Below are 26,850 nucleotides of genomic sequence, written 5' to 3' on the forward strand. Positions count from 1 at the left end.
CTTCTTCTCTTGACCCGGATGTGGAGGATTCTCCTTCTTCTTGATCCGGTGTCACCAAGAGTTGCTCCCCCTCAATCCTAGAGGTGGAGGCTTCACCTTCTTCTTCATCCTCTTGTACATGAAACAAGGAATATGCTCCTTCCTTGCTCTTTTGATTACACTCCCTTGAGAATGAAGCTTCTTGGATTTCCTCTTCTTCGGAAGTTGAGCATCTCTCAACTTCGGAGTCCTCCTCTTGATCTTGCTCCAATGAGTCACCCTCTTTGGATTCTTCTTGGTTAGGTACAGTGGAGGGGATCTCATGAGCCTTTTCCAATTTTCTCCATAGCTCTTTGGCATCTTCAACTTCTCCAATTTTCTCCAAGATGTTGCTCGGCAATAGATTGACCAAAAGCTTGGTCACTTTGTCATTGGCCTCACATCTTTGGATTTGTTCTTGGCTCCATTTGCTCCTTTTGAGAACTTTGCCCTTTGAATTCCTTGGAGCCTTAAAACCTTCCATTAGAGCAAACCATTGCTCTATCTCCATCATCAAGAAATTTTCAATTCTTGATATCCAAGAATCGAAGCTTGTGGATGTGTATGGTGGAGCCACCCTTGTATCAAATCCAAGTCCATCTTGGAATTGCATCTTGAAGTTGAGCTTCTTGAATTCTTTGACTTTGATGAATTTGCTCCAACTTCTTCACCCTCTAGCTTTGCTTGTTATGTTTGCCCCTTCCGGCGGTGATTCCGGTGAAGAGCAACCTTTCTCTGATACCACTTGTTGGGACCGAAAAGTAGCTAGAGGGGGGGTGAATAGCTCGTCGCGTGCTCTTTGCTCGGCGTTGCTTGTTTCTTCAAAGATGCGCAGCGGAAAATACAGAAACAAACCACACAACGCTAACAAGGTTGGTTTACTTGGTATCCACCTCACAAGAGGTGACTAGTCCAAGGATCCACACCTACTCACGCACCCTCCACTAATAAAACTCTCCTTTATGGTAACTACCAAAGGCGGAGAAGCCCTACAAGACTCAATACAAGAAGAAAGGGAAAGGTAATGAAATACAAGCTTACAAGCTTACAATGAGAGCAAAAACCCTAACCCTAGTTTCTTCTTCTTGCTTTGATCCGCCTCTTGACTTGGAAGAACCTCCAAGAGCCTTCAAGAACTGGCGATCTCGAGCTTGAGAAGAGCTGTGGAGAAGCTGGTGAAGATCTGAAATGAATCGGTGAAGCAATTACCGCAGTCATCGCACGCCTGCAGCTCAAATACGACGCAACGGTCGGATCCCGATCAATTCGAAAACTCCCAATCAATCGGGGAGGCTTTGGATCGATCCACGGATCGATCCAGAGCGCCTCTGTGCTCTGGAGAAAATGCCTGGATCGATCCACGGATCGATCCAGCGCTTATCGCGCGAACCAGCAGCGTCCCAATCGATCGGCTGATCGATTGGGACCTCTGGATCGATCCACGGATCGATCCAGAGGCTCTCTGTTTGCTGGGAAAGGCCTGGATCGATCCACTGATCGACCCAGCTCCTGGATCGATCCACTGATCGATCCAGCTCTTGGTTTTTGCCCAAAACCAAGTCCCAAGCCTCTCAATCCAACATTCGGTCAACCTTGACCTATTGGTATATCATGCCTAGCATCTGGTCACTCCCTTGACCTGCCAGGACTCCCCACCAAGTGTCCGGTCAATCCCTTTGACCCACTTGGACTTTTCTCTTCGTGCCAAGTATCCGGTCAATCCCTTTGACCTACTTGGACTCTCACCAAATGTCTGGTCAACCTTGACCCATCTGGATTTCTCTTGCCTGGCTTCACTCACCAGGACTTTCCCAATTGCCTAGCTTCACTCACTAGGTCTTTCACCTGGCTTCACTCACCAGGATTTTCTTCATGCCTAGCTTCACCCACTAGGTCTTTCACAATTGCCTAGCTTCACTCACTAGGTCTTTCACCTGGCTTCACTCACCAGGATTTTCCTCCTGCCTAGCTTCACTCACTAGGTCTTTCACCTGGCTTCACTCACCAAGATTTTCCTTCTGCCTAGCTTCACTCACTAGGTCTTTCACTTTGCCTAACATCCCAGTTAGGACTTCCCAGTCAAGTATCCGGTCATCCTTGACCTACTTGACTCTTCTTCAATCAACCTTGCATTGTCAAACATCGAAACCCAAACCAAGACTCAAGCTTGGTCAATCTTGACCTGAGGGATGTTGCACCAACAGTTATTATATTAGGATTAAGAGCACACACTTCCATAATAACTAAGGTCTAGTTCTTTTATCAAGTCAGTATAAAAAGAACTTACCTAAAATGGTCCTACTCAATATACTTAGAGTGTACTAGTGTAATTTATTAGTCAAGATAAACTAATACCTAATTACACTACAACTATTCCAATGGTTTGCTCCTTTTCATCTTAGTCGTGAGCAACTGTTTATAATTTATAAAGAACTGATAACATGATCTTCTGTGTGTGACACCACACACCATGTTATCTACAATATAAATTAATTAAACAACTACATTTATCATAAATGTAGATATTTGACCAATGTGATTCTTATTTCTAGATAAATGTTTATACCAAAAGCTAGGATTTTAGTATACACTCTAACAATTCGAATATACTTCAGACTAGGCTTACGCCCATTCTGCAATTCTGTGGGAGTAGAGAGTTCTGACTTAGAAGGTACTATGTTCACTTCCATTTCTAATGTATATCCTTAAAACGAATTTGGTAACTCATCATCGATCTAATTATTCCATAAGAGCCTTATACCTTCTTTCTACTACACCATTCTGTTGGGATGTACCAAGTGCAGTTAATTGGGATTGAATCCCTACTTCTGATAAGTGACTCCTAAATTCTCCCAAGAGGTATTTGCTACTACGATCTCACCGTAGTGTCTCGATATTTTTACTTTGGCATTTCTCCGCATCAGCCTCGTACTCTTTGAACTAATCAAAACACTTAGACTTGCGGTGTATCAAGTAAATCTATCTGTGTCTCGAATAGTTGTCTATAAAATAGACGAAATATTCAAAACTACCTCTTGTCTGGATAGTTATAGGACCACACAAATCAGAATGAACCAATTCCATTATATCTTTGGCTCCATATCCCTTAGACTTAAAAGCTTCTCGGTTATTTTCCTTCCAAGTAAGACTCTCAGGTTGGAAAGATTTCCACTACCAATGAACCCAAAAGTTCATCAGCTACCAATGAATCCTACTTAAGTTAAAATAACCTAGCCTTTGATGCCAAAGATATAATTGGTTTATTTTTGAAGGTTGCTTTCTCTTAATAGTTAGAAGATGTGTTATTAATTTCCATTCATTGCATCATGGGAGTTATTGGATTTATAAATTGTTAACCAACGTACTAGAACAGATATCTTTCCTATTTTCTTGATAACAAGTTTATTATCAAAATAGATAGAATATCTATTTTTCTATAGTTTAGAAACTGAAATCAAATTCTTTCTAAACTTGGTACGTAAAGATAATTTCTTAAAATCCATATTTTATCCCTATCAGAGGATAAGCATCTCCCACTGCAACAGCTACCATTTTTGCAGTAGTGCCCATGTAGACGGTGACTTCCCCTTCATATAGTTATCGAGTTTCCTGGAACCTCTGCAATGAATTGCGGACATGATTAGTGGCTCCCGTATCTACACACCAGGTACCGATAGATAACATCACTAATCATGTATTAACTAATGAATGAAATACACCTATTTTGTTCTTAGCTCTAAGAGGACAGTCTACCTTAAATGTCCAAGTCCTATTTCCAATCATTACAATTGGGACTATTAAGTCTATTCTATAGTATAACAACTAGGGATTGACAAACATTTTAAATCCTAAGAATCACAAAAATATTTGGTCAAGACCAACACCTTAAAATCCCCATGAATTTTGTATGCCACGATAGTGTGGACGTATACAAAAACAAAGAGGAGATTTTATTCATTAATTTTATTATCTCATTATCCTAACTTTATGACCAATAAAATTAATAGTTGGTCTATCAAATATTTTGGTCAATAACTTTGAATTTGAAATAATATTGATTCCTCAAAAAAATATCATTTAAATTCACCAACATCTAAAAAATCGTGAATTTTACATGCCACGATAGTGTGGACGTATACAAATTCAAACATTTGTAAGAGGAGAGTTTTACCCATTAATTATCTTGTCAATAAGTCTTTATGACAAATAAAATTACCTCAAACACCGTGAATTTTGTATGCCATGATAGTGTGGACGTATACAAAACCAAACATTTGTAAGAGGAGTTTTTCCCATTAATTTTATTTTCCTGTCATCCTGACAAATAAAATTACCTCATACACTGTGAATTTTGTATGCCACGATAGTGTGGACGTATACAAAAACTCGACATTTGTAAGTGGGGGTTTTAATTTTATTATCTTGTCAACTTATCTTTTTGACAAATTAATAGTTGGTTTTCCTTTGGTCACACAAATAATAGCGGTGACTCCGATGGAGAGGATACTATTAGACGTGCCTAAGTGTATACCATTACTTGACACTAACTCCATTAATAAGATTATGCCCCTTCCGATGGGGAAGATCACACACTCTTAATTAATTTCCTATAGTCATCCAAAATGGAAGTTTGATCTAGTGATCCGCAAACAAACTCATCCGATATGGAGGAAGGCACTCAGAGCCAATGCGCAAGTTTGTTTGCATCACTTACAAACTAGTAATGGAGACCGTCGAATTTATTAAAATAAATCCCTCTCCCACTTAGTTATTTAAAGTGAGGAATTTTAAGTTATCCTAGCATACATCACATGCATACACACACATCACAGTAAATAAAGCAATAAATATGAAAAAAAATTTCTAACTATTATGGCCTTTTCCTGTTACTGTCCTCCATGTACTCTAACCCTAGCTGCTGTCATCTTTAGCCACCGCCATCGGGTCGAGTTATCGCATCCATCTTGCTTCTTATTCCGCTGCGCCTCTGGTGCTCCAAAAGTACCACGCCTCGCAAGAATCTGATCCGCGACAAAAATAGAATTTTACATATATCGATCCTATATTCCACAAGGGAATGTACATGTATTCTAGATCAAAAATAAAATTCTAAAATCCTAAGGCTAATACAGCTCCTGCTGTATTAGTTACATACAATCATGGACACACAAAAATAATGCCCTTCACATGTCCAAGGGTCCAATCACACACAATATCTATAAACCATAATAGTTGGAGCCTGCAACCACAAAGTTAGCACATCCTACTATTATCCTACCTAAATTATGTATGACATGTGCATAACCTAATTTGAAAACCAAACACACAGAGGCAGACCCTAGCTCTGATACCAATTGTTGGTTAGTCCTAAGAAAATCGTACTGGTTCCACTATACAAAAATTTTCTACAAGTGTCGAACCTTTCCTTAAATAACCTATTGTGTTCTTTAGAAGTTAAATTAGGAATCACAGACGGAACTTAACATCATTGATTCCAAATTTAACTTATCTGTTCTTAATGGTTTAGATTTGAATCGCAAGCGGAACTTAACACTATTGATTCAAATCCACCTATGTTATTAATTTCATTAAATATTAATTTCCAAAATTGGCTTCCAAGACTACATGGCAAGGCATATGGCCTTCTTGGATATGGGAGCAACCGCCACTGCCTAGACAAAGCCTTTTAAGGAAAGCTAATATTTAATTTCCTTAAATAACTCTAGGTTTAACCAAAAAGAACAATCAAATCACAAATTCGAAAATAAAAAAAAAAAGAAATACAACTTCGAAACAAATCCGAAAACTCTAGAATCATATGTCTCTTGTGTTTGGTATTTCTAAAAATAACTATACAAAGAAAACTAGTATGATGCGGAAAACAATTATTAGTTATACCTTTCTTTGTAAGCAAAAATGACCTCTTGATCTTCTACCGTATTCCTCTTCTAACCTCAGACGTTGTGTAGGCAACGATCTTCCGAGATGAGAACCACCAAGTACCTTCTTCTTCCTTCTAGGTTTCGGCCACCAAGAGCGCCTCTAAAGATGAAGAGGTTCGACCACCACCAAGCTCCAAGGGATGCTAGAAATATCGCCTCCTTTTCTCTCCTTCTTCTCCAAGCAAGCTCCGGCTGCCACAAGAACTCCGAGGATGAGATGAGGTTCGGCCACAAGATGGAGAAGAGAGAAAGAGGAGGGGCCGGCCACACCCAAGGAGAAAAAGAGAGGAGAAAAATAATAGAGTCGTTCACCATGAAGGCACCTCTACCCCCTCTTTTATAATCCTTGGTCTTGGCAAATAAGGAAATTTAATTAAAAACTTCCTTAATTCTTTTGCCATTAAAAGGAAAAATTTATTTAATTAAAAACAATTTTTATTTTCATTATTATATGACCGGCCACTTATTTCCCCAAAACAAAGAGAGTTTTAATTAAAACAAAAATTAAAATTTCCTAATTTATTTCCAGAAATTTATAAAAAAATTCTCCAATAATTTTTCCCTTCATGGTGGTTTGTAAAAAGGAAATTTTATAAATTAAAATTTTTTTTTTAAACATGTGAATAAAAAGAAAGTTATCTCTAAAAATTTAAAATCTCTTTTAATCTACAAATAAGGAAAGATATCAAATCTTTTCTTAATCTTTTGTAGAAACTTATAAAAGAGAATATTTAATTTTTAAACTCTCTTTTAAATCATGAACATGGTTAAAAAGGAAAGTTTTCTCAAAATTAAAATCTACCTTTCAATCTACAAATAAGGAAAGATTTCAAATCTTTTCTTAATATTTTGTAGAAAGCTATAAAAGGAATGATTTAAATTTTAAACTCTCTTTTAAAACCATGATATCCACATAAGAAATAATTTTAACAAAAAACCTTTTTAATATGATGTGGCCGACCACCTAAGCTTGGGCTCCAAGCTATTGGCCGGCCACCTTAAGGCTCAACCTTTAGGCTTGGCCGACCCTAAGCTTGAGCTTCAAGCTTGGCTTGGCCGGCCCCTATTGGTTGGATAAGAAGGTGGGTATGTGGTGGGTATAAATCTCTATATACAAGAGACTACGATAGGGACCGAGAGGAGGAATTGGTTTTGGTCTCTCGATGAAATTAAGCATCCCGTGTTCGCCCCGAACACATAACTTAATTTCATCAATAATAATTCATTCCACTAAAGAACTATTATTGAACTACCGCACCAATCCCAAATTACATTTTGGGCTCCTTCTTATTATGAGTGTGTTAGTCTCCCTGTGTTAAAGATAATGAATGCCCACTAATTAAATGAGTTACTGACAACTCACTTAATTAATATCTTAGTCCAAGAGTAGTACCACTCAACCTTATTGCCATGTCGGACTAAGTCCACCTGCAGGGTTTAACATGACAATCCTTATGAGCTCCTCTTGGGGTCATTCTCAACCTAGATTACTAGGACACAGATTCCTTCTATAATCAACAACACATACTATAAGTGATATCATTTCCCAACTTATCGGGCTTATTGATTTATCGAACTAAATCTCACCCATTGATAAATTAAAGAAATAAATATCAAATATATGTGCTTGTTATTATATTAGGATTAAGAGCACACACTTCCATAATAACTAAGGTCTACTTCTTTTATCAAGTCAGTATAAAAAGAACTTACCTAAAATGGTCCTACTTAATATACTTAGAGTGTAATAGTGTAATTTATTAGTCAAGATAAACTAATACCTAATTACACTACGACTATTCCAATGGTTTGTTCTTTTCCATCTTAGTCGTGAGCAACTGTTTATAATTTATAAAGAACTGATAACATGATCTTCTGTGTGTGACACCACACACCATGTTATCTACAATATAAATTAATTAAACAACTACATTTATCATAAATGTAGATATTTGACCAATGTGATTCTTATTTCTAGATAAATATTTATACCAAAAGCTAGACTTTTAGTATACACTCTAACAAATACATCCTATATTTCATGTGTTTTGTTTAAAGAAGAAATTAAGCGACAAATTTACTCCTCAACAATACCTTCCTGAAGTGAATTTAGATGGTGAAGTTAAGTTTCAACCTTATGCTACTTTAGAAATGAGACTTGTGAAGAAGAACAATTAAGTCATGGTTGAGCTATTAGTTCAATGGGATAATTTGTCTATTGATGATGCAACATGGGGATTATATGATATCATTCAAGAAAATTTCTAGAGTTTGTTGCTAAACAACCTTGAGGATAAGGTTGTTTTGAAGGGCGGTGAAATGATAGGATCCTTCAATGGATTTATTTAAATAAATCCTTTAACTTTATTTCCTTTTTTATAATACATTTTTGACGTTTTCCTTTTCTAGGATTAGTTTTAGGTAAGACATTTTCTCATGAAAATGTATTTTTATTTTAGATATTTTCTTTTGAAAAGATAGTCTAGGTCTCTATTTAAAGAGATACGTTATGTAATTTTGAAAAATAAATAATTTTCTTTTTAGCTAATCAATTTCATTTGATTATTAGAGGTTGATCCTCTCGAAGTGATCACCCTATCTTCTTTTTAGTTTTTCTCTTGGGTTCCTATCAAGGAAACCTCTTGTGAGAGGGGAGGCAGCGTGATACAACGACAGCGTACGCGAGAGGAAGAAAAGAGATGATCTGTAAGGGAGATGGAGGCTAACCACGAAGATGGACTATGTCAAAACGAGGGAGATGACGACATTATCTCCCCTCCTTTTTTCTTATTTCAACACCTGTGAACAGTATTCTCGTAAAAACCTAAACTTTCAATATATTAAAAAACCAAAACACCCCTCCCTCCTTCTCTGAGTCCTTCTGACCCCACGTAATAATATCCATATCAATATTAAAAAAAAAATCTTAGTGAATGAGTCAATTGATCATCCTACTTATATATTATAATTGTCTTATTTTTTTTTTTTATCTTGTTTGATGCCCTACAGAGGCAAACTTGTAATTTATGAAACTTTGACGGGTAAAATAAGAAGTTTAGGAGCAAGCCAGCCAGGTGAAATATTCTAATTAATCTTTTCGAACCACCACCAGCGCCTCATCTCCGTTCTCGTGCCGTCCGTCGTCGTCAATTCCCACTGCGTGACCTTCTTCAATAGCTCCACCTCTCTCCCAGCCCGTACCTTCCATCTCACGCGTCCCCCCTGAATCCCGGTTGCCTCCCCGTGGAGCAGATGTCTATCGCAACCACCGCCCTCACCCGCCTCGATCGCCTCTCCCCGCTTCCCGCTTGCCCCTGCCGCGCCCGATTCGCGACTCCTGTTTCCTTCTCGCTTCTCTTTTCGCGGGATCGGCACCTACTTCCTCTGCAGCAGGCGACACCAACACATGCTTCGGCCGACGCGTATCGCTGGAGAATCGGCGCCGCTTTCCCAGGTAATGCGAGGTCAATCCCTGGAATCAGCTCCAGCATTTGGGGAAAGTTTAAAAATTCGATTTTTTTAGGTGATGCTATCGCTGGGAATCCGAGCAGGGATTTTCGGGGCTGCCTGGGTTTGGATGAGCTTCTTTTAGTTGCCGAAGTGCTCTGCGTGGCGCCAGCCGTCATGTGTTCGATCTGGGTCCTCGCGAGTAGCGCATTTACCGGAGCATTAAAGGGTTTCCATATGTCATTTGGAAGTAATTTTTTTGTCTTGCAATACTCGCTGCTTGTTGGAGCGGTGGTGGTTGGGAGTATGATTCGTTGCAGGCAGTGGCGGAGGATTTGCAGGGCGAACAAAGATGGAGTGGTGGTTGGTTTTGTTGGGAGGCTCGAGAAGGTGGAAGAGGATATCCGGAGCTCGGCCACCATCCTTAGGGTTTTATCTAAGCATCTTGAGAAGCTTGATACTAGGTTTAGACTCACTAAGAAGGCCTTAAAAGAACCCATTCGTGAGGTAATACCAATCTTATATTTTTTTCTTATAAATCGTATGCTTTGCAGATTCCTTTTTGTCATAGCATTCAGCCGGGTTTTTATCCACTAGAGCTGGTTGCAATCACATGTCCACAGCAAACTTGGATTCTATCACTACACAACTGAATGCTGTGGCATTGCACGTACCTCGTCTAAACTTTAGTCTTTTTTCGGTACACCTTAGGCAGCTATAGGCATCAAACAGTTGCTACTTACAAAAAGGTAGATCCGCTACCTTAGCGGCCCCCGTAGTGCCGGCCCCACGGATATGGAGGGAGGTTCATGCAGGTATACAGGCCATAGGCGCATGGCGGGGTAAACCCCAGGTCGTCAGTTCCTGAGAATCGACCCCTGGCCATTACGCCAGAGATACCATGCACCCACCGTCTGCGCTACGCCCTGGGGGCAACAGTTGCTACTTACAAAATCTTACAATGGATGCATCAGATGCCCTACCTTACTTACCGGAACTACTATACAGAAAGGTTAGGAGTTAACTCTGCAGTGGGTATTGTTTAGCAACATAAAAGATAGTTGTTAAATTCAGTCAAAGCTAGACCACGGGATTTTAACATCTATTGCAGAAATTTAGGACTGTTAATACCTGCACTATAATGCAGACACAACGTCTGGTCAACATATGCCTCGCCAACACTCTAGTTAATACCACAGCTACTCCACTCCAACTGTAAGTGCCAGATGAAGTGGATGTCGTATAACCATACCATGTCCTGTGAAACTTATCCAAAACACAAGTACAGTATTGACTAGGCTCCATATTAGCACGGACTATAGAACAAAGCTACTAGAAGCATAAGTATATGAAAACTAAGCACGATCTGGGAATACCTTGTCAAGGAAGATTTGTTACACATGCAGTATTCTGCTGAAAAAGCAAGACCAGGATTTCTTTGTGGTAGCGTTTCAAAAGGGTCTGGTGTTGGGTACCATTAGTATGCCAAGTCTGTTTTCTAGTAGATGTTGTGCAAGAAAAGTTGGATGTATTGAAAGATGTTATAACTTGTGAAAGTTGATTCACTAACTGATTATCCCCAGAAATCAAACCATTAAGAAAGGAGCCAATCTTTGTAGTTGCATCTTTAACACTCACCCTTCATATATGGGTTGGTATACTTCGGTTTACTGCCCACCGAATACATGCATTGATGAGATATATTGTTGGCATTTTCTCTACTACCATGTTAAAGTGAGTGGCTAATTAATTATTGGACTATTAAGAAAGGGAACGATAATTGTATCCTTAATGACTTGCGTAATCTATGCCTTGATCTATTATAAATGTGTTTATTTACCAAAATTAGTAAACCCATCTAGCTGAGGCTAGAGTTTGCAATAATCTGAGAAAGCAAGCCATTCTAGTAATGGCCATTGGACCCTTTATCGTAGTATTAATATGTAATATAAAGGACTTTGAAACCTAAGACATTGTTATTTTCACATTAGTAGCATTCTTATGTTCAATATCTTTATGAGCATGTGCAGCTAATGTTGGTGCCTAGGAGCAAACAGATTTGCCGATTCTTATGTTCAATGCATTTTTGTGTAGCTTGCTATAAGTAACTGATGCTTAATCTTACTTTATATTACATCACAATTGATTCAGTAAAATAGTAGACAAAAGTTATTTGCCTTGCTGAGTGATCAGGAATTTGTCAAACTGTTGGCAAGAGAATCTTTTTCTGATATGATATGGGAAAGCTACATTAGACAAGACCAAAAGAAGTGTAGATAGAAATATAACCTTCTCTTATGATATACTGAACCTTGAAACTTAGAATGAAAAATGTTCTTTGTCCCTTGTGCCCTTTTTACTAAACAGAAAAAAGGAAAAGGAGACATTTCTACAAAACTAGCCATCTATATTATTTTATTACTTTTCCTGACAACTTAAACTTTCTATTTTCTGTCTTCATGCTTTTCTTTTGCATAATAAGTATATGGGTTGGTTAACTCCAAAGGCATAATTTGATGCTGCAGACGGCAGCCTTAGCACAGAAGAATTCCGAAGCTACTCGAGCATTAGCTATACAAGAGGAAATTCTTGAGAAAGAGCTTAGAGAAATCCAAAAGATTTTGTTGGGAATGCAGGTGAGGCTTTGTATTACAAGAATAGTGTCTTTTTATAATCTGAAATTCTGAATTACAGATTTGTACAAGTACTAATTAACTGCAATGTCTTGGTCTGGTAGTTTCCATTGAGTTTTTTTTTTTCTGAATTAATATTTCAATCATTTAAAATTTGATGAAGTTCTAGTGGAACTAAGATGAATAAAGCAAAGGCAAGTTGAGAAATTTTAAAAGGAAAAAGTAAAGAAAGAATTAGATAAGATGAACAAGAATTTTTTTATTGTAAATCTATTATTATGCATAAGAGATATTATAAAGAGTTATTCATAGGAAAAATCTTGATAGCTAAAGTCGAGAGCAGAGTTTATGGTCATATGCCTAGAAACATTTATAAAAGAATGGTGCAACTACTGAGAAAATAGAATCTTTATCTTAAAAAATGCTAGAAATGAAAATGTTGAGATGGATATGTGAATTTACTAGGAGCTTGCGTTAGATGAATGGTATCGATATGGTCAAAGAGAACCAAATTAATTGAACTTACAAATTTAAGAGGCAAATGAAGTTACAAAAAGGAATTTTCTAAAAAATTTTAACAAGCTTAGTATACATGGCTCAAAAAGAGAGCACGAAACTGATCCAACACTTGGGACATATGACCTGTTTATGTTATTGAATGGTATATATATGTTCAAATAGGACCAAATCAATTAGAGTTATAAGTTTAAGAAGCAAATGAAGTTATAAAAGAAAACTTAAAAACCGAGTGCATGAAACTGATCCAAATATTTGGGACATAGAGCTTATTATGTTGTTGAGTGTTTGGTGAAGTCTGGGGGGTTGGTATTTTCTGCATTATCTTCTTCCTAATGGATTGGAGAAATTAAGAATTGATGTTTCCTAGGCATAAACAATTTTCTGGGTTTTGTGCACTGTGATTGTCCCTCAATGATGATGATCCTTCTAGATGGAAATGGGCAGGAGCATGATCCATACATGTAGAGCTTCATCAACTTTGCAAGTGCTATTAGTATTCCTTAACTAACCTATCACTATATAAGACAGAAGGGAAAGTAAATCTTTTTTAAGTTGCTCCGTCTAAGAAACCCAATTAAAGCAATGCTAATAGCCTAATACTAGTATTTGAATGAATTGATGGTTTTGCAGCAGGTAGAGACCCAATAGCAAACTACATGATGAACGATATGGTGGATTGGTTGTTATCAAGTTACCCATTCTCTTTAGTAAAGCAAACTATTGTTCATTAACTTGAACAGAATTATCATAAATACCTTCTTAAGTACTTTGTGTCCTGGTGTCATTGCAATCAGACCCCTTCTTGAAATTATTGAAGTTACTGAAAAAGTTCTAGCTTGGTTTATTGACACATGTTTTCCATATTCAGCTATCAAAGCAATGCTGAAAAAAAGTATTTGAATTAATGAACAGTTTTGGGTAGGTAGCAAGCGCTAGTAGAGAACTTCGGGAAGAACACTAATGTTGATTTGTCTTCTTAACTTATCAAATTATCCATTCTCTTTAACAGCACGTGAACTTAGAAAATATTCGTCATTAAAACCTTCTCAAATACTGTGTTCAATAATGATTACGAAAATATTGAAGTTGACAATAAGTTTCTCTTGTTTTATTAACACATTTTTTTCCATGCCCGATACTTAGCTGATTCTTAGTTTACTGAGTAGAATCATTAAGGCCTTTTCATCTATTTTCTTTGCCCTATAATGATTTAAAAAATACCCTTTATGTTTGAAATTATCGAAGTTGCCAATAAGTTTCTTTCTTGTTTTATTCACATTTTTTTGCATGTTCAACTCATGTACTAATGATGAGGTTAAAACAAAGTATTTGCATGAATCAATAGTTCTGGGGCAGTTAGAGGGCAGCAGTAGAGAACTTCATGAGGAACTAATGTATGTCAATTGGTTCATAACTTATTATCCATTCTATTTAGTAAATCAAACTAGAGCACATCAACTTAGAAAAGAATGATCATCAAAACCTTCTCAAGTATTTTGTGTCTTCCATGATTGAAACTATCAAAGTTACTGATCAAGTTTCTAGCTTGTTTTAACACCTTTATTACAGGAGCAACAACAGAAGCAGCTGGAATTGATCCTTGCACTTGGCAAGCTAGGAAGATTTTTGGATACCAAGGAGAGCTCTTCAGAAGGTAGTTCTGCAACTAATAATCCCATTTCAGTGAAGAAAGAACTGGAACTGGAAACCCAGTCAGAAAGACATCTTGGATGATGTAACATTAGAAACAGCTCATTTTTACCGAGTTGTAAAGATTTGGAAGAAGTATCAGATGAGCACTTACCATTGGCATATAGGTGAATAAGTGTTGCAGTATTGGAGCCCAAATGACTCGAAAAGTTGTTCAAGTCAGAGGGAGGAATTGAAACCTTTCAATGTATAGAGCTTGAACAGGATTATTCTTATTTTATTTGGAATCCGTGTTCTATTCCAAGTTTGTAATGTTTTGCTTTTTGTTGCTAGCAAAAATGATCGAGTTCTGAAAATCTAAGTGGCAAAATTTCTACCAACAAAGTGGCACAATTTCTACCAACAAGTTCTTTTTTTATTATTATTTTTTGTGTTCTTACATATATAATTTTCTTCTTATTATTATTTTCATCATATTCTAATTTTGTTAAATATTGCATCGTATTTTTAAATATAGTTGCTCATCCAGATATCTCTCATTAAGTTATCTAAAAACAGATAAATTATAGAGTCAATTTATAATCAATTGTTAAGTGGTGTTAAATGGTTAAAGGATGATAGGAGTTTTTTTTTCCTATTTGATTCCGATCTAATATCAATCTAAATATGTAATATGCTTATGCTCATGATTTTGAATAATTTGAATTCCATTCAATTATTATTTATCATAATCATGGAGGGAAAAAAACTGAAATTAAACTCTCCAATTAACCATCCGAATTTCTAGCCCCCAAGTAGGTCAGTTTTTCCGGCTGGTAAAAAAGTTTCATGAAACTAGTTCAATCGTTTGAGAAATAATCAATTCTATATCGATACAACCAACTAAAAAAATAATTTCTTATTAGAAGTTGATATACTTTTGATTAAATTGTTTTTATATTGATTTTTTTTTTTTAATTTGTAACGTGTTTCTTAACTATTGTTAGGTTACCCTAGATACTTTTTTTGGTCAGTCCACCGTGGCATACTCGTAATTTAGAATCCCTATAAAATCAGGTCAGTGTTCCCGATGCCTTTCCTACCTCCTCAAGTTTCATTTCCAATGGACGAGAACACGAAGTTTGTCGGCGCCGCCGGCGTCTGCATCGACGCCCTCAGCTCCCTCTTTCTCCGTTTTCTCTCCGATGGTCCGCGCTTATTTCTCTTCTCCTCCGGCGACGGCGGTCGGATCCTCCGCCGCTTTCTCTTCTGCTCCCTCCACATCCTTTTCTCGATCCTCTCCCTTCTCCTCTCTCGCCTTGCTTCCTTTGTACCTCCCTCCCCTCCTCTACCTCGCACCTCCGCTCCGCCGCTCCCGCTCCCTTCCACCGCCGATTCCACGAGCGCCGGCCGCGCCCTCTCGCGCGTCCTCTCCGCCGTGTCGCTCGTTCCCGTCGCGTCCCGTAAATACGACCTCGTCCGCTCCATCGCGGAGCGCATCCTCGACGGGAATCTCGTCGGTGGCTCGGACGAGCTCCAGGAGCTCAACCGCGCCTCCCTGGCCGCCGCGTTCTCTAGGTCGATCGTCCTCCTCGAGGCCGCGGTCGAGGCGGAGGCGTCTCCGGCATCGGTGGATGGAGGAAAGATCATGGAAGCGCTGGGGGCGCTGAGGTCGAGAGTGAGGAGGTGGGCCGCGCCGGCGGGAGATGGGAGGTTCGGCGCGTCTGCGGAGAAGCTAGCGGCGGAGACACTGTGGCTTGGGCAGAAGATGGCAGAGAGCGGCGCCGCCTCAGAGGCGGTGGCATCGTGGGGCTTGGCGTCACGGCTCGGAGCGCTCGCCATCTCCGCCGAGCCGCGGCTTCAAGTCGGGCTCGTTCGGGTTTGCGGTAACTATCCTTCACCCTCTTAATCCCCTTTATTCATATTCTCTCTGGCTTATGATTGATGATTGGAAGAAGCTTTGGAGCCTTTCTCTTCTTAGCGGAGAGAAGCAAATTCTGGGGCATATGGTTGATAACAATTATTTTTTGATTTTTTTTTTTAATTTCATTCAATTTATTTTCTTGCGTTCGATCACATCAGAGTAACAGAAAATTTAATTTTGTCAAATAATTCTGTGATGAACAATAGTTCTGTGCCCCTCATGTGAAGGCTGAGGGATAGGGACTGACAAATGACAATTAGAAATGCTACTTCACTTTTGGACACCATATGAAGGCTGAACCAAAGATGAGAGATAAATTATAAGGACTGACAATTAAAGATATTTATTTCCCTGAGAGATAAATGCTCCCAAGTCGCTTGCCATGAAGCAAGATACTTGATGTTGTGAATATTTCAGATCTAAATATATTAAAGAAAACACATCATTACATTTGATAAATATTAGATTGCTGCAATGAGCTAACAAGGAGCTCGTCTTCACTTCAACCATCTTGTTTAATCGATATGAAATTCATTCCTTACGTTCCTTTGTTTATTATGATTTCTCTTTCACATTTCTCTTGACTATATTGGTTATTCTTTTCTTAATTACTGAAACTACACTGTATTTTTTTTTTTGCTTCTAGTTAGTGTATTAGTCCCTCCCTGTCTGCTAGGAATTGACTTTTGCTCAAGTTAAAACGCCTCTTAATTTAGTAATCTCAAAAGTATACATATAAATTTGAATGTGACTCATAAATTCATCGACAATCATTAATAGATATTCTGGTGGCATAGTAGATAGACAGTAATTTAAGAGATTTTGGTGTTATAGTGATTGAGTCTTTCATCGAGTTCAATCGAGGAATAACATCCATGTAGCTGATACTAAATGTTTGAGACTATCAAAGCTATAGCTTGATGATGGTAGTATCCCTTATTAGCTTTGACACCTATCTTTTAACCCATATAACTATTGGGTCACTCTCTTTGGGAAATATTCCTAAATAGGTTTCTTGGCACTAATGAAATATTAATACACCACATATTGAAATCTTTCTTACCGCTGTAAATTTTCTCCAACGCTCATCTCATTTGAGTCGATATCTTAATTATGACAGTAGTGTGGATAATCCTATGAGTAATCAAACTCTAACTTGCCAAGGTGAGTCAGATTTTGTTTTCTCAAACTGAATAAGTACAGTTTAAATTGATTGCTGGATCTCAGATCTCAGTATTCATTGAATTAATTTATTCCAGAAACAGCATGAAATTGCAAACATTCAAGCAGATTACAAACTGCTTTGCAGATGCTTTTTTCCCCCCATTTTTTAAGTACACAACTGAATGAGTCATTCACTTATTAAATTTTTATCATTTAATCCTAATTTTATTTTCGTTGGTTTTGGGTCAGAGTACTTTGTCTGAAAACGTTGATAAGATCAATCTGTTTGATTACAGTTATTTGATTACAGTTACAACAATTATAATCTTAATGTTGAACCAATGTGAAAATGGTTTCTTAAAAATCAACCCTATTACAGAACCAATGCTTATGTTAAAAAAAAGAAGAAACAAGATACTAGGTAAAAATTTCTTCTTTTTTTTTTTCAGATTAAAACAATCTTCTTGTATCAATCTTTTCTTGCTAACATTCCGCTACATATTTTTCCTCTCCATTGTTACGTTCAAAGCTAAGTTATGAACCACTGATTCGGTGACACACTACTGATTATATTTTTATCCTTGTGTTCAAAGTATTTATGTTCAAGCACACCAACTCCAAGGAATTGGAGCGAGATGATGGGAAAGATACCACAACCTCTCGATTGCCGATGTTGAAGACTTGGCTGCCGTTACTTTGCCATGCATGCTGCGGAGTTGACAGTTCCATCCTAAGCATTCGAGAGAAGGCAGATATGGTCAGCATATTGGAGGAAATGATCGAGAAACTTACTTGGGAGGAGCAAGAAGATGTTTTATCTCAATGGCTTCATCACTTTATCTGTGCTGATTCTGACTGGCCTAACCTTGAATCATGCTACATGCGCTGGTACTCCGAATCTCGAAAGCTCCCTCTAAAATGACATCGTACCTTGTTCAATAGAATTACTACATATTGTCTATAGCGATTCGCTTGGAAGATCGTCCCCTTTAGACAAACAAATATTACTAGTGGGTACCAGTCAACTGGTGTTAGCTTGTGTATTTATATTGTCCTATGATGACAGGCAATGGCAGGTTATAATCTTTTCAAATATGAAATTACTGTTTAAAGGTTCAATATGTTTACCATTCTTCTACTTATCATTTTCTATATGCTTAAAGGTTCCAAACTCAATGATGTGCTTGTTGTTAAACTTGAGTCACTTAATTGCACTCGTTATTGGACTTAAGTCACCAATCTCAGACCTTAGATTGCAATTTAAATTATTAGTATTTTAATGTAAATTAAAACTAATTTAATATAAATAAACTAAGGGCCTTCGAATGGGTTGGAATGTTAATATATATTACATCTTTCAAAAAACATAGACTCACTTATACATATTCATTATATTAACATCTCGCTTTTTATTAGCACATCCATAACCATGTGGAGGTAAGGTTGCACGTGGCAGACTCTTCACTCAGTCAACACAAGAGCCATGTAACACAACTCGAGACTTGGTTAATATAGACTCCAGGTGGTATGCCAATTGTCGAGTTGACTCGATAAGCTGAGTCGTTGACCTCCCAACTTCCCTAACAATCTAAACTGTCGAGTTTTGTTAACCGGGCACAAAAAGACATGAGACATAACCCTCACTTTCCTAAGTTTTCGTCCCACTGATCCACTATCTCGTTTCCACTCTCCATGATCTCTACATGGGCTTCATACTCATAAAAGGTTAGGCATATGCTATGTGTAGGAACTCTCTCTAATGCTATTTGGGTGTTATAAAATTCATATATTAGGGTAACCATATTAGTTTGAAAATTAATATATGTTATCTTTTTTTTAAAAAAAATATAGGATTTATGTCACATACTCATTATATTAAAATCTCTATTTTATTAACATATATTTATGTTCATTTTAATATTAAAATTCATTATTTTGGATCACACTGTCCACTCATTTATTTTTATTTTTATTTATATTAAATAAATAAATATATTTTTAATTTTATTCTTGTTTATTACAGTAGTGTTCAATTAAACATAGATGTGTAGGTGTTATAACACTACTACACATTAATTGTAATACTATTTAAGTATTATAGTACCCTCACATTAACTTATGGATCCTCTAATAAGGATTTTCCAAATAAAGTTAGCTATTTTTCTTCATTGTATTTGATTTCCCAAATTCAACGTTTTATTTATATTAAATTTTTAAGGCATAATCTAGTTGGTTATTATAGGATCGATTTATATAATTGAATAATAATAATAATCAAATCAGGAATTCCGATGGCTACATTCAATTTTAATTTTCTTATTTATTTTATTTTAATAGTAAAAGAAAAATTTTGGCGCAAGATAAAATTATTATCATGTAATTAAAAATTAAGAAGACAGTTGGTGGAGGCCGCCTGACGGATTCTACCTCCTACCAAAGTTTTATTTACATTAGGATTCCAATAAAAAAAAACGTATATGCCACTTTTAATTGATAGGAAACTTCGGCCCATTACAATCCACCGGCCTAGTACCCCTGTTTAATGGGCCGTTCGGAAACGGAAGGAACCGCATCCTCAAATCTCATTATAAATTCTCGGCCACTCGTTCGCAACCTGCCATTAGATCGCTTCCTTAGCCTTCGGCGATTCCTTTTCGAAACCCTAGAATCCAGATCGAACTCGTCGCCGGGGCTATGTCTCACTTCGGGAGAACAGGGCCGCCGGACATCAAGGATACATACTCCCTCCTCGTCCTCAACATCAGCTTCCGTGAGTGCTTGCTCTTTTTGTTCGTTCTCTTTCGCGGCTTTCCGATCTGTATTTAGTGTAAAACTCGCTTGCCCTTTTGAATTGCTAGGTACCAACGCCGATGATCTCTTCCCGTTGTTTGATCGGTACGGGAAAGTGGTTGACGTCTTTATTCCGAGGGACCGGAGGTGAGCGTTGGTTGTTTGCCGTACGATTTGGTGGTTTTTGTTTATTAATTTTATCCTTTTTTTTTGTATCTGGGAACTGGAAGGACTGGGGAGTCTCGGGGGTTTGCTTTTGTGAGGTATAAGTATGCAGATGAAGCGCAGATGGCTGTCGAAAGGCTTGATGGCAAGTTTCCTCCATGTCTTTTTTCCTTCCAAAATTTGAGGTGTTAATGTTTGTTTTTTTTGTGTGAAGTAATCTGAAACTAACGGTGAATTATGAATTCTATTTGATGTTATAGGGAGGGAGGTTGATGGTCGGAATATTATGGTTCAATTTGCCAAATATGGTCCAAATGCTGAACGCATGTAAGCTATGAAATTTCTTATTTGTTTTAAAATGATAACTAGACTAATTTAATTCATATCTTTTGGTCATTTTTTAGTACAGTGATATGTAGTTGTTAGCTCTATTGAGATGCTAATAAAAAGAAAACATATTCTAGATTATCTGAGCATAGGAAATTGTAGGCTGTTTGAGGTTTATAGGCTTAGGTTGTTGAACCATTTCATATTGGGAACATCTTTGGATAATGGCCATCTAAACAAGTTAATGAGTCATTTTGGGGGGTGTGCTAAGGCCCCATTGTCAATGACACATTAAGCCAAGGTGGCTCTTTCTAATGCCAAAGACAAGGATTCAGTTTGCCATTAGAGTGTACTTCATTATTTTGTTATGTGCATTCCTTTTGACTAATGTTTTTGTGTTTGTCTTATCATTAAAATTCATTTATGCTCTATCACTTTTGTCTTTTGCCAGTCATAAAGGAAAAATTATGGAAGCAATCCCAAGCAGACGGGGAAGATCTAGAAGTCGCAGCCCTCGCCCCAGGTAAGGCGTTTCTGAGCAACTGAAGTGTTTTTTTTTTCCTGAATCTTATTGTGAATGTGGATTCTCTTTCCATATCAATAACTTTAAAAAGTTGCATTTGTTATGCAAAAATGATTCTTTTGTAGACTTGTCCTTCCTTTCTGAATGAACTTTGTGTAAAAAGTAAACTAAAGAACAAGGCAAACTTCTAACCTGCAGTTTTCAATTCAGGTGGTTCATACTTTTTACCACTTCTTCTTCTTTTATGCTTTATTTATTTATTTATTTTTACTTTCTTTGTTATATTAAGGGTAGACAAGGCTTGGTAGCCTTCATTGTCTTCAGGTTTTTTTTATCGTTTGCCTCTAATTGTTGTCAAACCACAGGCTTAAAAAATTATGCAGCTTGAAGTAAACAAGTAGTATTGTTACTTTGATCAAAGGCTTAGATATCTCAGTATCCTTCAATTCCACACTATGGGCCTGTGTCTGTTGACTAAATTGGCTTGTCAAGCCCTGATTCATGCTATGAAAAAAACTAATATTATTTTCTGCATGTTTCAGCTATATGATTATCCTTGAACAATGAAACTGTTAGCAACTGACAACTACAAGTTTTTACACCTTAATTCATACCATTCAAATTGTCTTTGGATGCTTTCTGGGCTGTTTATCTTTTTCCACTTGTATTAGCACACTTTATGATTATCTAGCAGACATAGAGACAGCTATCGAGAACGAGAATATAGAAGGCGAAGCCGCAGTAGAAGCAGAGATAGGTATGAGAGAGATAGGTATAGTGACCGTGAGAGAGAGAATCGCCGCCGAAGTCGAAGCCGAAGCCGAAGTCCTAGTAGAAGTCCTGACTATCATAGGAGCCGTGGCAGAGATAGCCGTAGGAGCAGGAGTGCTTCTTATGACAGGTAACATTTTGCAGAGGTGCCTTTTTGCTTCTAACTTATTGTGCATATTGTGACTTCTTTTCTTTGTTACCAGTGCTTCACCAATTAGGCGTAGTCCTAATCCTGCAAGGAGTTCATCACCCCGTCGCACTCCTCCCTCAAGCCCTGAGAAAGGGAGCCATGGCGGAAAGTCACCCCCTCCAAAAAGTGTCTCTCCTGCAGGTCGCCGTACAAATTCTCGAAGCCCATCTCCTCACAGCTCAAATGAGGTACTTAACATTACATATTCTGATATCTTCCTTTTGCTCTTAATTCTTAGTTATGTTTTGTAAAATTGCATAATTAATTTAAAATTCTATTTTGCAGGATTGATGGGTGCTTAGGTGTTGAAGAACTTGTGTGACAATTGCTGTGTTACTTTTTGTTCGCTGGGCTGCTATAAGGTTACATGTTGTCTTCATTAGACCGCCGGTAGCTTTCAAAATGACTAGCAGATGGTGTTAAACTAGTTTTGGAATTTCCAGGTTTAATTGTTGGACAATTCTGTTATTGTGTAACTTAATACTATCTGCTTTCTTCCCTTTATTAATCTTCTGGACCTATTTGCTCAATCATGGCTCATCTGGACTGCATTGTGCATTTTCTAGTTATCTGTTCGTGAAAAGTGCTGATGTTGCCTGTGACAAGATGATATCAGAAGGATATTTCCTTGCTGTTCATCTTCTGGCTGATGATTTTTGAACTTCATAGTTATTGTGATATGATGGTCGTGTTGGGGGTTGATGGTGCTGTTGAACCAGCCAAAACTTTGCAGGTTCAATCGGTGGACAATTCCTATTATTACATCACTTAATTTTTTTTCACGACCTATTCATTCATCATTATCAGCACTTATACTGAACTGCATTGTGTATTTTCTAGTTGCCTGATCCTGAAAAGTGCTGATGTAGCTGTGACATGATATTAGACGGATATTTCCTTGCTCGTTATCCTCTGGCTGATGATCTTTGAAACCCATAGTTGTTATGATTTGATGATCGTTGTTGGTGCTGTTGAACCAGACCTTATGGTGGTTGTATGATTCTCTGGTGATACATACTCGCTGGAGGTTGAAGTATGCACTGAACCATTTATAGTAACAAATATGTTGATGGCCTCTTAGTTGGTAAGAATCATGTCTTGTTATGTTCTAATTTCTAATAATGCTACCACATGTTTGCAAGTCTTGTAGCACACAAGAGCAGTGATAGCTGCGATGAAGACCTGCTTTCCTGTTTCAGTTTATGCATGATGATTTATATTCTGACTGTTAGCACATGGATATGATGCAGTACACACCTCAATGGTTATGCATCTATTGATGGTCTAGCACAATGAACAGCATCAACTTCTAGGTTTTGACATGGATATTTTACTTTTTTTTATGATGATTATTATATTACTGGTGATTTGGTGCCCATATCTTGTTAGGTTTTGCAAGTCATTGTTTTCTTGTAGATCCTTTCTTCGTATACTTTTAGCTTGGAGTTACTCTTGTTGAAACATAGAAATAGGAATAAGATTCCAAATATAGTTTAGAAAAACATGGTTTATGGTTTGATGATGATGATGATAATGCAGATCATGTAGGTTGTGTTTGCTATTGTGGGGCGGGGGAGGGGATATACTTGTACATATGCATTTTTACTAACAAGCATACTTGTATTCGTGCACAAAGCAAATGGAAATTAATAAGAAAAAAGGATTTCGTAGGAGGGGATTACATGTCTTTACCTGATTGTTTTATTACTAGTGATTACTGGATCCGGAGCCCCTTTTGTGTGACACCACTAGTGAAACCATGATGCAGCATTAGGTTTTTTTTTCTCTCGAATGTTTATTTGCTTTTCAAGGTACATGAAAAATAAAAGGTTATTTGATTGGCAAGTCAGCTTGCAAAGTGCCAATCGACTAGGATCATGATGTCTTAGTTAAAGCTATATTTCAGTTATATTTAGTAATTTTAAGATTGAAACGATAAATTTTAATAAAAATTTGGCTTCATATAATCTGGCTTCATATAATCTTAGTCCAGAAGTCTTATATAATCCTTAATTAAATTAAGGTTAGAATGATAATCTTAGTCCAGAAGTCTTATATAGTTGGGATTTGAACCGTACATGATCAATTCAGAAGATACAAGTTGATTAAATTAATTAATTAAAATTTAATACTGTGCTCACTTCGCCGTCTGCTCATTGTTGCCGCTGTGCTCAGATGCCCGCCGGTCGTGCCTCAGGCGCCTGCAGGTCGTTCCTCAAAAAGCAGCAACTCGTGATCGAAATTTTTCATCAATTATATTAGAATAACTTAGAAAATGTACATGATATGAATTCAGAAATTCAGTTTTTTTTAATTGTGTCACTAATTTGAAGAAATGTATTTTACCAATAAGTCATATTTAGGAATTTTTTTTTACTAATACGTCATATTTAGGAATTGAATCCTAGGTATCTGAATTATAATTTAAATATCTTATCATGGTATTATAGTCAAGAGATAACATAGTGATTAAATAAAAAAATAATAATAATCTTAATTAGTTTCATTGATTATCCTTGGGGTGATCGGTTTGATTTTACGAAAATTTTTCACTGACCAATAGGATAAATCAGGAAGCGCACGCGGTCGCCAATCCAGAAGTCCAACGTCTTTTGATTACATCTATTATTTGATAACGTCGAACCTAGGGTGATCGACCCAGTCTCATGAAAGTTCTCACCGGTCATCAAATAAATCGGGAAGCGTTCGTAGCGGGAAGTCCAGGAGCCCAGCATCATTTAGTTGCGTGTTCCATTTGGAGGAAAAATTCATGCAAATTTGTCATAGCTAAGGCTCGAACCGTGGGTACTTGGGTGATAACCTAGATGTCCTATCGCTGCACCATTGTTCTAGGGGCAACATATTGATCAAGCTACCAGGCTAGGTAACGTCGCGCCTGGAGTGACCAGCCCGGTCCTATGGAAGTTTTTCACCGGTTATCAGGGTAAATCTGGAAGCGCTCGCAGTGGCCAATTCAGGAGCCTAGTATCCTTTAGTTACGTGTCCCATTTGGAGAAAAAATTTCTGCAAATTCACCATAGCTGGGGCTCAAACCGTGGGTGCCTGGGTGACAATCTGGATGTCCTATCACTGTACCATAGTCTCGAGAAGCGCTTCACGGCCCCATATCTCAGAAATTCTTGAAGGGATTTTTTGAGGAGTCTCAATATTACTTGGTTGATAAGAACGTTTTATCGTTGAACATCTCAGTTAATAGACTCCAAATTAAAATTTTTTAATTGATAAGAGCCTGTGTGGGAGCTTGAATCCGAACATACTGATAAACAAGAAGCATCAAAAAACAGCTTAGGAGCACAATAATCAGAAATCTAATCAAACAAGAAGTTAGCCGGAACAATCATAGCGGGAGGTGCAAAAGAAAATCAAAAAAGCAACAGCATACATGAAACCATCCAAATCGCCGGACAACCTGTGCAACACCGGGGAGCCACATGGAGTTTCCACTTTCCTCCAAATCCAGTTCAAAAACATAAAAAAGGAAATAAGATGCTCGCAAAACAGGAATCGAAGAGATCGGAGCATACGGAGGTCGAGAGCGGAAGTAAGTCAGTAACAAATCTCCTCTCTCCCGTTTCTGAAAAAAACAAAGATGATTTTGCGATTCAATTCAAGGGAATTCAACAGAATCTTACTGAGGCAAACGAGGCGGGTAGTTGCAAGTGTTAAGAGTTAAAGCAGATGAAAGAACATCTGTTTCCCTTCAATTCTAGACTATTCAAATTCTTCCATGAGAAAGAGAATGAGTTATTTTCCTTGTATAAAATTACGTCCAAGGTCTAAGAAGAAAGGAGAGAAGTTGTGTGCGATGTTTATGCAAGGTCAAAGAGAAAGGATTTATCTTATATGTGAAAGGTCTCTGTATAACATTCATCCGTGAGCACAAAAGAGAGAGAAGTGGTTACTGCTAAGAACATTCAAGGTTCGTTCGTTCGTTTACTAAAGAGGGATTTGGTTTGTGAATCTTGAGAGACGGTTCAATTTTTTGTGATCGTTTCTCGCCGACGACAAGTTCTTCAACGCAGTGTCATTCTTCGTCTTTTTTTCTGAGCACTGCAAGTTTTTAGGGTTTATAGATTTCATTTTCTGTATTCTTTTCATGCTTTAGAACAAACAATGATATTAGAGTAACGAGTTTCTAAATTGCGTGAAACTCATCTCTTGGAAATCGCGACTTCGTGTCGAAGATTTCCTTTTGCGCCGGCAAGCGCCTCGCGATCATCACTGGTACAGCCGCCTACGAAGTGTGCTAGGGACCACGTCGCGCACTGGTTGTTGTGTTGGGGATCTGGTCGGTAGGCTAGCTATTGGCTGTCGTGGTCAGCGATCTCGGGTTTATCGTGACATAGAAAGAGTTTGATTAATCGGTTGATTTAATCGATTAAGTAATTTCTTCGGTTTTGCTTTTAAGAAACAAAAATGAAAGAAAGTTTTTTTTTAAAGGTTTGGTTTAAACAATCATATTTAGATTTGATCCAATTAGTTTGAACCAATCTGTTCTAATCAGATCCAGGTTTGATCAAACTATTGATTGATTTAATCAGACTAATTTGGTCCAAATAAGAACCGATCTATTTAGGACCAGATCAATTAATTAGACCAGATGCAATCATACTAGTTATGTTTAATCAAATTGGCTAGATTTGTTCTAATAAGCTATATTTAATCAAATTGGGCTAGATTATCCAATGGATCAGAATTAATCAAATAAGCTTTGGTTTGATCAATAAGTCTGAGTTACTTAAATGAGTTTTGGTTAAATAATAACAATTGAGCATTCCAATTAAATT

At 37.5% G+C, this 26,850-nt stretch overlaps 3 protein-coding genes across 3 annotated transcripts; all 3 read left to right on the forward strand.

Annotated features, from left to right (window-relative positions):
• Positions 1 to 9,059: 9,059 nt before the first annotated feature.
• Positions 9,060 to 14,565, forward strand: LOC122052552. Its single transcript, XM_042614128.1, has 4 exons — positions 9,060 to 9,414; positions 9,484 to 9,914; positions 11,933 to 12,043; positions 14,129 to 14,565. Exons 1-4 carry the CDS (start codon positions 9,213 to 9,215, stop codon positions 14,291 to 14,293), a joined length of 909 nt encoding a protein of 302 aa, XP_042470062.1. The 5' UTR covers positions 9,060 to 9,212; the 3' UTR covers positions 14,294 to 14,565.
• Positions 14,566 to 15,293: 728 nt separating this feature from the next.
• LOC122052553 lies at positions 15,294 to 18,395 on the forward strand. Its single transcript, XM_042614130.1, has 2 exons — positions 15,294 to 16,074; positions 17,870 to 18,395. The coding sequence occupies exons 1-2, from the start codon at positions 15,312 to 15,314 to the stop codon at positions 18,196 to 18,198; spliced, it is 1,092 nt and encodes a 363-aa protein (XP_042470064.1). The 5' UTR covers positions 15,294 to 15,311; the 3' UTR covers positions 18,199 to 18,395.
• Positions 18,396 to 19,887: 1,492 nt separating this feature from the next.
• LOC122052554 (serine/arginine-rich splicing factor SC35-like) lies at positions 19,888 to 23,490 on the forward strand. The gene is made up of 10 exons (XM_042614131.1): positions 19,888 to 20,046; positions 20,135 to 20,213; positions 20,297 to 20,376; positions 20,492 to 20,558; positions 21,010 to 21,081; positions 21,776 to 21,982; positions 22,056 to 22,230; positions 22,328 to 22,485; positions 22,609 to 22,775; positions 22,883 to 23,490. Exons 1-8 carry the CDS (start codon positions 19,971 to 19,973, stop codon positions 22,331 to 22,333), a joined length of 762 nt encoding a protein of 253 aa, XP_042470065.1. The 5' UTR covers positions 19,888 to 19,970; the 3' UTR covers positions 22,334 to 22,485; positions 22,609 to 22,775; positions 22,883 to 23,490.
• Positions 23,491 to 26,850: the final 3,360 nt, after the last annotated feature.

Source organism: Zingiber officinale, chromosome 3A (assembly GCF_018446385.1).
Source record: "Zingiber officinale cultivar Zhangliang chromosome 3A, Zo_v1.1, whole genome shotgun sequence".
NCBI classification, from domain to species: Eukaryota; Viridiplantae; Streptophyta; class Magnoliopsida; order Zingiberales; family Zingiberaceae; genus Zingiber; species Zingiber officinale.